The sequence below is a fragment of the Seriola lalandi genome, unplaced genomic scaffold (assembly GCF_002814215.2).
Source record: "Seriola lalandi dorsalis isolate HSWRI2012SDOR001 ecotype SW California unplaced genomic scaffold, Sedor1 jcf7180002054832, whole genome shotgun sequence".
NCBI lineage: Eukaryota > Metazoa > Chordata > Actinopteri > Carangiformes > Carangidae > Seriola > Seriola lalandi.
In genome coordinates, this window is record NW_019525385.1 from 410,953 (window position 1) to 421,143 (window position 10,191).

General features: G+C 40.6%; 1 protein-coding gene across 2 annotated transcripts in view; it reads left to right on the forward strand.

Moving 5' to 3' along the window:
• Positions 1-10,191, forward strand: part of LOC111670023 (protein kinase cGMP-dependent 1) — a 76,962-nt gene that overhangs the window by 53,344 nt on the left and 13,427 nt on the right. For both annotated transcript variants that reach the window (XM_023426561.2, XM_023426560.2), the window contains exons 6-7: positions 2,027-2,104; positions 3,594-3,688. In XM_023426561.2, coding sequence (XP_023282329.1) covers positions 2,027-2,104; positions 3,594-3,688 — 173 coding nt within the window. The remainder of the gene's footprint in view (positions 1-2,026; positions 2,105-3,593; positions 3,689-10,191) is intronic.

Consider the following 10,191-nt stretch of genomic DNA (forward strand, 5'->3'; position numbering starts at 1 on the left):
GCTATGTCACATGTTTTTTACATGGCAGTATATAATTGTCAGTGCCATAGCACAGTGTTTGTGACTTGGACCATAGCCAGTACAATGGCCAACACCATAATGTATTTTTTATAGCATGGTCAATAACTTGTAATATAATTTGGACTGTACATGGTGAAACTAAAAACATCATCACAGTATTGAACTTTTATGTAAGATGGTAAAGGTAATACTGACAATGATTAATCAACTGAAGCCGTTCAGTGCAGCAGGCTGAATCGGCTGAGATATTGGAGGGCAAGAGAGCCAAGAAAAGGAAATCTATGGACTTACATTTAACAGCCTTTATGGCGGTGGACAACTCCGTCAAGGAGAAGAGATGTTTTTGGGAGACTACAACACAGTCTCAGAGGCTGAATTGGTAAGTGGAAGGGGGAAACACGATTAAGGGAACGGAAGGGAACAGAAGTAGACAAAAAGGAGTTTCACAAATTTTGGTAGGTTAGATTCCGCTCATTCCTTCAGGCCAGGTTGAACTATTCTGCAATATTTTATCAAGGATTTAAAAACAAGCCTGTGTAAAGATAGATGATACACCTGCGGTGTTCTATCAAAAAACCTTCATGTAGCTGTGATCAAATCTTCTTTAACCACAGGGCAGGTTAAGCTGCAAACTATCTTGCCAGTAATTAAACTGATGAGAGATAAACATTTAGGTCAGGTTGAGGGACAACATGTAAGAATGAGCTGAGATGAGGCACGCAGCTAATAGTAATGTTAACCCAGTGAAAATTAGATGTTTTGCATGACTTTCTGAACATGCTTATAAATGTAGCCTGATGTGTTTGCATTGTTGGCTGAGGAAGATGTTAGTGTTTGGATGCTGATTTGCCATTGCTGTTGCCATTTGCAATCATCTTGCACAATAAGTTTCATAGAGAAAGGAAATGCCAAGCTTGAAAGTAGTGCTAAAATAATCGAAATCTATTAAAAATTGCTTTAATTCATCCCTTTGCTGTCACCCTCATAAACTACCAGTCACTGATGTGTGGTATTTGACTTTGCCTGTCCAAAGTACATAAGGGTTAATTCCATCACGCTGTCCTAAGTCTCGTCCTCCACAATAATAGATCATTTTGGTCTGTGATTGATTTTGATTACTCAGATCTAGCTAGTTTTGAGTGACACCCAGCAGCCATGAATCATGAACACGCTGCTCAGTGTGAAGTAAGATGTAAGCCGCCTTTCCATGGTGAAATGGTGCGACAATAAATACCTGGCAAATGTCAGCTGCGGAATTGAATCTGCTTTTGATCCAATGGGAGATACTGAGCCCTGTCTTATGTCTAGACTTGTGGTCCAAGGTGCAACATATTGTGTATGAAAATCGCACCAGAATTTGTAACATGAAAAACAAAAACTGATACATGTCAACCTGAGGTCCTTTTCAAGGTTTGTCAGTGACTGCTTGTTCTTCTTGTGCTATGGTTCTGTAGAACCTAATGCAACTTATCCTTATCCATCCATCACTGAAGGTCATTTTCACCACAAGATGTGAATATGAGTGTGAAAGGGATTTTCAATCTATGTCTGTTAGCCCTGTGTTAGACTTGCGACCAGTCCAGAGCTTGGCCTATTCATTGCATGCTGGGATAGGTTCCAGCACCCACAACCCAGAACAGGATTACTGGGTACAGTAAGTGGATTGATGGATGGATATCCAGTATTAATTTTACTCTTGGAAAGGAGCTACAGCAGTAGCATTCATTTTCTTTACCTGCTTATTCATATTCAAGGTTGCAGAGCATATCCAAGCAAGAAGTGGGTGGAAGGCAGAGAAACACCTTGAACAGCTTGCCAGTCTGTGGTATTAACGAGAAGAAAAATCTAATTGTGATTTATCTCACTGCACTAAATTCAGCCTTGCTTCATCTGAAGAGTGCAAAGTGTCTCTCTCCCAATGTGAGAATGGTATGTCAGAATAATTTCTCTTCTCTTCTCTTCTCTTCTCTTCTCTTCTCTTCTCTTCTCTTCTCTTCTCTGACAGACACATTATGAGGATGGAGAGTACATCATCAGACAGGGGGCCAGAGGAGACACCTTCTTCATCATCAGTAAGGGAAAGGTGAGAACAGTGCCTCTAGCCTACCACTAAAATAATCATCACTGACATCACAACGCAGGGCATCATGCGACACACATGGCAAAAGACACCTATCTTTTAAGCGAAGTTGTAGTATTTTTGGGTGGACGTGGGCTGTCATCAATCATCCCGAGAGACATAAGTGCCGCCTCTTTCATCATCTCTTGCAGCAGGAATGGGAGCATCTGGAAAGGAGAATGGAGTCACTTTCATTTCACCTTCCTGTCATCAGCACTGTTGGAGGGCTTACATGTGCTTGTATTGTTAACATGTTCTGATGCCTAGATTCCCGCCACTCTTCCTTTTCATCTTCTCTCCGCTCGACGTGTTCATCATATGAATCAGTTTCCTGTTTCTCCTTTCACATTCCCCTCTGGCACATTTTACACTTTTTCTTTCACTTCCTCTCTCACCTTCAGTTGTTAATGTTTTTCCTCTGGTCTCCACTACTGCACCTCCTCATGATCGTTACATACATTTATCAACAATATACTGTAATGCTCAACAGTTAAGATTTAAGCATGGCTTATTAAGATGTTCAAGGCAGATTAAATGGCATAACAAGAGACTTTTGTCTTTTGAAATTTGAGTGAAACAAATTCACAGCATTTTCCATTAGTACACACATCCAGGATGTAAGTGTCATTGTAAAGTATGAAGATACACCCTGTTCACACACTCCTCTTGAGCCCAAATGGACCCAAGTGGATGACCAAATCACATACAAATCCGATGGACGCAGACATTCCTGACCTTATCAGTGCTCTGCGCTTGGTTATTTCCACATCTCAAACTTCGTTTCTGTCTAGACGGCAGACAGTGAACTTTGTCTAGACGACTTTCCACCAAATCTGGGCGTCTCATACACACACACACACACACACACACACACACACACACACAATTTTACCTTTTCTAAGTCCCTCTTCTTCCTCTCCGCATTACAGTGTGCAGGTGCTGAATACGCTGACACACCTGTGCAGAACTGGCTAATGGATGAAGGGAAGATCCTTTAATTAGGCGAAACAGCCGTCTGCATTCACTTCCTCTAAAATCTACTCAAGCGCCATCGCTGTGACTTGTGAAGCCTCGCGGCACAGCACAGTGCCATCACTCACATGTCATCTGGCTAATGAAGTGGTCAGCGGCGCCTCGCAGATCACTGCACAGAGATGGCAGTCACCTGGTTGTAACAGACTGCCCATGCATGAGATGTCTGTCACACCAGCACTTCTCCCCTGCTTGTAATAGTGAACCTGTCATCTTGAATGAGCATTTACATGTCAAATTGTTAACGTTTTATTTCAGAATGACGTCTAAATGAAATGTTATCGCTCTCAAAAATCCTCCCCCCTCTACGTGCCACAAATCTTCATACTGTTAAACATCACCTCTTCTTTCTTCACTTCTGTTCCATCCTCCTTCCTGTCACACTCCTCTTTCCTTTTAAACTTTTCCATTCTGTCGCCAGGTTAATGTGACCAGAGAAGATCCGCCCAATGGAGAGCCCGTCTATCTGCGCAGCCTCGGAAAAGGTGACTGGTTTGGAGAGAAAGCACTGCAAGGGTAAGGTTGTTCCTAATAACACTGCCTCTTCCAATTTAAATCTTCTGTTCTCCCACTGGTTCTATCTCCTTCACCGTCACCTGCTTTCCCTCTCATATTCACTCACAACCTGTCCTTCCTCTTACACTAAACATGCATCTTTTCTGTCTAATTTGCCATCCATCAGCCCCTAGCTCTCATCTGTCTCCATTTCTTTCCACCACTCACTCTTCTCGACAGGCGCTAAATGTTTTTGAAATGTTAAAAGCTGGGCACAAATTACACAACTTCAACTTACTGTAGCTGATCAGACACATTTTTGTGATCTGACATGAAACTCTCTGAAAAAAAAAGCTTGTTAAGTTTGAGCTGATCAGAAAGAATGAGTCAAAACTGTCATAGAAATCCAAATGTTTTTTTTTTTCTTTTATCAGCTTTGATTTTTTTCCCCTGTAACTCAAAATATGTTAAGACAAGTTTTGAGCAGAGAAAAGTTTTAAATGATTGGTTATGTAATGGTATTCCTAGCTGATACTATACAAACAGCACAAGTATCGCTTGTAAGCTATGTCACACAGACAAGAAACTACAGCAAGGAGAAGTCATTTATTGTGACTGGACTTTTGTGTTTGAGAGTCCTGCAGTGTGCTCCCAGCTGAAGACTCATTTCATTTAGATAATGTTATCAGCCCGATTTTTGAATTCTTTCGTCTTTTCTTTTGGTTTCTGTCATGGTTGTCGGACTATAATGATATCAAGGACATCTCCATGCTGTCATTGACTGAAATAATGACTTTTCACTCAAGTTTTTTTTTTTTTTGGTAACATTTGTGTGAAATATATGAGCATAGTTGCTGTTACTAACACAGCAGCTCATGGCGATAAACCTGTAATAAGCAGATCTAAACCAAGCGTGCACAGTCCCCAGCATTACAAACATTTATACTATGCAGACTTGTGCCAGGAACATGTTTTCTGGCTGTGATGATGTACTGATGCAACTTTGAAGTAACCAGCCTGTACATACTGTAGAGATTAAGTGATTCACAGCAATTGCTACTGCAAATACTTTCAGTGAAAGAACACTTGAGTGTAATAAAAATATTTTATTTGGTTTCTACCGTCAAACACCATTGCCCTGATGTGATATTTTTACCCTGCTGTTTGTGCTGTCTTGTCATGACTGTGCGCTTCCACAGACAGTGTATTATTAAAGCTGAGAGAGGGTTGAGATGGAAAATAATTGGAAGTGTGTTATGTCTGTGAGTGGTCAGGTAGAAATAGATAACATACTGTGTGCACTCATGCACATACATTTGGGGGTATGCATGTGCATAGCCAATAGTGTCAACATGAAAAAAAATGGAGACGTCGCCATCTTGTGGTCGCTAATTGTTAAAACCACCTCAACTCAGTTCGCAAGCTCTTAACAGTCACACCTCAAGAGCATATTATAAACACATCAAAACACAAAGAAAGCTAAGTTGAACCAAAGCAGTATTCTGAAAAAATGTCAGCGAATGTGTTGTCAAAACACACTATAAATCATTAGTTTTATCTGCACAAGTATCACTCCAGATATTAAAAAAAAGGGGGGTATTCAGGCGACAGCTGGAATTGCACAGATGGTTGGGCTCTCCCCATATGTTGAAACTAATGACAAGAGGATATAAAAGACGACAGAGCATTAAAATGCATGCGGAACATGTGAAGCACAGGAAGCTTGATCTCTTGGCAGTAGGTTTTTTCAGATAGAAATTTGATCTTTTTACATTAATGAGATGTAAAAAAAAAAAAAACTATCTGTTTGACGAATGAGAGTGCGACTCAAACTACTAATTTATAATGGATTGAACAGCTGTGCTTCCTTTGTGTTGAACTGTTTGAATTTTCTAGGAATTCACTGATTTCTTGGAAACTGCAAAAATGTTGATGTATCACGCTGACACATATATTTAAACCTCTTCATAAAAACATGATGTATCACATATATCCTTAAAAGCATAGTGCATATATGCAATAAATATGTACTGTTGCTTGAATCAGATTTCAAGTAGTGTGCAGTTTTGAAAAGCTCTTCAAAGCACCTTCGACAGCATCTCATGCTTTGTTTAATCAAGAAAACCATGTCTTTTGTAGACCCCGCTCTGACAAAGTGCTCTCCCCACCTCAGCGTCTGTTTGGCATTGTTGTTATCTGTTGTCAGGAACACCTTTTGTCTTGGAGTGTCTTGAGCGAGAGAAGCCTGTTCAGCTACACCTTTGATGGTCAAGCATGTCTCGCAAATTTAAATGATTGAGATGCTGGCCATCTTGAAACCAGGCTTTTGATCAGAGCGCCCTTCTGCAGGGCCTTCTTTCTAATTAGAAGTTAACTGTGTGTGTCCTTGCTCATGAAACTCAATAGCCCCTACTCAAAGGCTACTCAGTCCATCTGAAGACGTTGCCTTTGATCTGTGAGAACAACATATTTATAAATCAAAGTCTGTTCTCCTGCCAGCCATAATGGTTTGTTAGAGCTCGTCTGAGTGCTGGTCTGTGATGTGTGTGTGTGTGTGTGTGTGTGTGTGTGTGTGTGTGTGTGTGTGTGTGTACATTAATGCAGCCAAAAAAATATCAGATTACATGTTTTCCCTAAAGGCTTTGTGTATGTATAGCCCTGAACGGACGCTTCAGTATATATGTATCTCATCCCAATAGGTGGATGATCCAGTTTGAAACTCTTGTTTGGACGTAGCCAACAGCATATCTGATGTGACATTCTTCCTGTCACGATGAAGTATGAACTACCCTGACCTTCGCTCTTTAGTGTACTTTGTGTGTGTGTATGTGTGTTTCTGTGTGTGTGTGTTCCATCAGAAGGAGTTGAAGGATTGTTCGAAAAAAAGTGATGTCACTGACAGAAATATGATTGGCGTCAGTGTCAGACCAACAATAGACCTGTGATAAATCACTATGAGAGGCTATGTTCGTGTGGGCGTGTTAACACAGGTACCAGTGAGAAAATGAAAGGAAGGGCAGGTTTCGCAGACATCAGGACTACACAGCAGTTTTTCCTTATTTGTAGCAGGGTTTATGACTCTGGAAAATTAACCCAGAGAGAGATTGCTGTAAAATTTTGTACACACACTGATGGCCCCCAGTCGACATACTATTACTGTTTTGGTGACTCCCTGATGTGTTTTTCTAAGGCCACCATCCAACTATTGGATGGATTTCCAAGAAATTTGCACACATCAATTACACAATTTCCCCCCTGGGACGAATTATAATCACTTGTGGTGATTCCTTAATTTTTCCTTTGGCGTCATTATCAGATCAGTGTTTTAATTTGTCCAGTAATTAAGTATTATTATGACTTGCAAAACACTTGCAAAATGACATAGCATGACCGTACCTGTACTTTTTACCAGGTCTCTGCACATTGTATTGGCCAGTGTAACACATTGCTGGTTGAAATTGCACTGTGCTGCAGCAAAAGTTGAGCTACAATCAACACCTTTGCCGAAGTTTGCTATGATGGCACCCCTGCTACACCAACACACTGATATCATTGAAATAAATGCTGCATTTTTAATTCTGAGCTTGTTGTTTTGAACACGGCCTTATAGAATCAGCACTTTTGCTTTACTCCAAACCATAACTTCAATCTTTTAATAGCTCATCCTCCATGAGTCACAGCTTTAACTTCTGCCATTTACTTATTAAATATAAGTCTGTATGTTTTACATTGCTGCTGTATATTCTGGTCTTGAATCCTCTGTATATTTTACATTCCTCTAAAGCATGGCATTGGTTTTTAGACTGCTGGAGACTTTATGCAGCTACTGCTCTCTTTTCTCACCATCACAAGAAGAAGCTAAACTACCAAAGGTTTGAAGCTTTTTAGAAGATGCTTGAGAAGCATTTTGTAAAAGTGAATCCCATGCTGCCTTTTTTTTTATTTTGGAAACACTCCACAATTGTGTTGTTGTGAAAAGAGACTGCTCCTTCAGAGTTTCCCACAGGCCAAAAATGTATTTTAGGTGTTGGAAGCCAATCAGGAGGGGTGGGGGTGGGGGGTGGGTGGTTGAGGGATGAGGCATGAGGGGAACTGAAAACAGCATTAAGTATTGAGAGTCAGCTGTAGCTAGAGCCCTGAATTCACAAAATAACCGACAATTTCACAAGTATGTACCCTTCTGGCAGACTGATCTGTCAGCTGCATGTTCAAGCAGAGATTTGTGAGAAACACAAGCACTACCACAAAAGGTTTTGTTTTTGGGCAGGCCATTAAAATAATTTACTCAGTGTGTTCAAGTGCTTGTGGCAAGCTCTGATGTCTGAGATTTGAGAGTAACCTCTCCCCATTATCTTTTTCAAACTGCCCATGTTTGGTTATTAATAGCATAGCTTGTAATTAGAATAATGTTCAGCAGCTAACACTTAAATATTGAACGCTGGGGCTTGAAAAATTTGAAGCAATCTTCGATTTCATAAACTAAGCCAGTGGCTGCCTGGAATAGTATGAATGTAAAAATGTATGGTATGCCTTGCAAAGTGGTCATACTCTGCTGTTATCAAGAAAACACCCAATTTGTTTTAAATGGGGGGAAAAGCTGCTCAAATTTTGCTGCAGTCATTTACTTAAGCACTTTAATACCAAAGCGCAAATCATTGTGTTTCCCACAGCCACCGCTTGTTCTTGCCCCAGTCCTGACCCCAGCTTCACTTCCCTCACTGCAGGCCGTAGCTACTGCCCCACTCTCAGCCTCCTAGCAAGTGCGTTATTTTCATAACCCCCTTCCTGGGACATCAGATCACTGTCCAATTACCAGGTTCATTTCAACCATCTACTGGAAATCAACACCACAGGCTTCCTCCTGTGTAAGTCCAAAGGACATTCCAGACACAGCATGCAGCTGCTTTTAGTGTGTCTGTGCTTGTGCATGTGTCCGTTTTCCAGTGCATTTGTTGTTGCGCTGCAATTAACAAGTGCAGAGCCATCTCTGGCTTAGTGGATGACTTAGGCTCAGCAGTGTGCAAATGAATCATTCTGACGGATATTGTTCAGCGATTGTGTTTCACATGGAACATCGCTTGTATCAACAGGCAATGGCACACTAAGTTGTTTTCCTCAGCTACAGTCGAGCAGTGGGGGACAGGTGTAACAAGCTGCTCTCTAATATGAAACCCTGGAGGTCTCTTAAGGATGATTCACACTTACGTAACCACTATTTCAGTATAGCCCAAAGTGTTGTGTTGTTGTGTTGTATCACCATGGTTAGTAAATGTCATAAACACTGTACACTTCCTTTTATGAGACAAATTAAGTCATGTAACAGATTGTGGGTGTTGCTGTAGCCGGAGCTCATTATCACTGATGAGAAAAACTGATGGGTGTGTATGTGCTTGTACTAGAAAATATAGCCTATAATTTGTTAAAATGTTGTGTTAAAGTTAGTACAAAAGTTATTTAAAACCAACAACGTTGTTTAAATTCTTTGCATGCTTGAGTAATCGACTAATAAAGCACCTTTGTTGTGTCTTTGGAAACATATATGACATGAATTGAATGAATTTCAAGTTACTTAGGCAGGTAAATTTGTAGAAGTGGGAGTGATAGCTTTTGTAAAGTGACTACAGCTGGCGGATTGTCACTGGCAAATTCACAGCTGGCATACAATAAGCATTTGTGCCTCAACAGCCATTAACAGTGCAAGATGACTCCCTTTTCAGCTCCTGAATATTTGAATAATCATCAGCTTAAAGCTATGTTATAATCACACTGAACCACCTATTTAGTAGCTTAAAAATGAACAAAAGTGTATAACCTTCTCTTCTCTTTTCTTTTCTTTTCTTTTCTTTTCTTTTCTTTTCTTTTCTTTTCTTTTCTTTTCTTTTCTTCTCTTTCTAATTTGCAATGAATTAAATCAGTCCCCCTGTTATGAGAACATTTGCCTCAAGCTAAGTTCATACAATGTAACAGACGTGTGTGATGAACCATTGAGAACTAATTCCCACTGAGTGTCACTCATCAAGACTCTAGTTCCCCAAACTAATTATCACACAATCACTATTAACAACCATGGTGTAACACATTGTCTTCATCTAAACTGGGACATTTGTTGTTCTTTCACCCATTAACCTGGTTATTAATACTGTAAGTGTTCTTATGTAAATGCTATCGAATGCTGTTATGGGCAAGCAGAAGAGCAGGTGGAGCAGCGTTAGCCAGAGTATTGTGTTAAGAGCATTGATGCAGGTTACAGGAGCTTATCAGAGGTGAATGAAACACTCCATGTTATGCTAGCCAGCGGGCCCCAAGAGTCATCTGTTAATATATCCTATGCCCCTGACACTAACACTGCCTTCCTCTCCACTGCTGCCTTCTGCTCTGTAGCCCTCACCTTTCAAAATTTGTTGTTCCTCCACCAGCTGTGGCCTTTACTCAAAGGGGTCAGCAGAGAGACTGAGGCAGAGTGTGTATGTGTGTATGTGTTTGAGTTTGTGCATGATGAGGAAGGGGGTGGTGGTGGTGGTGGT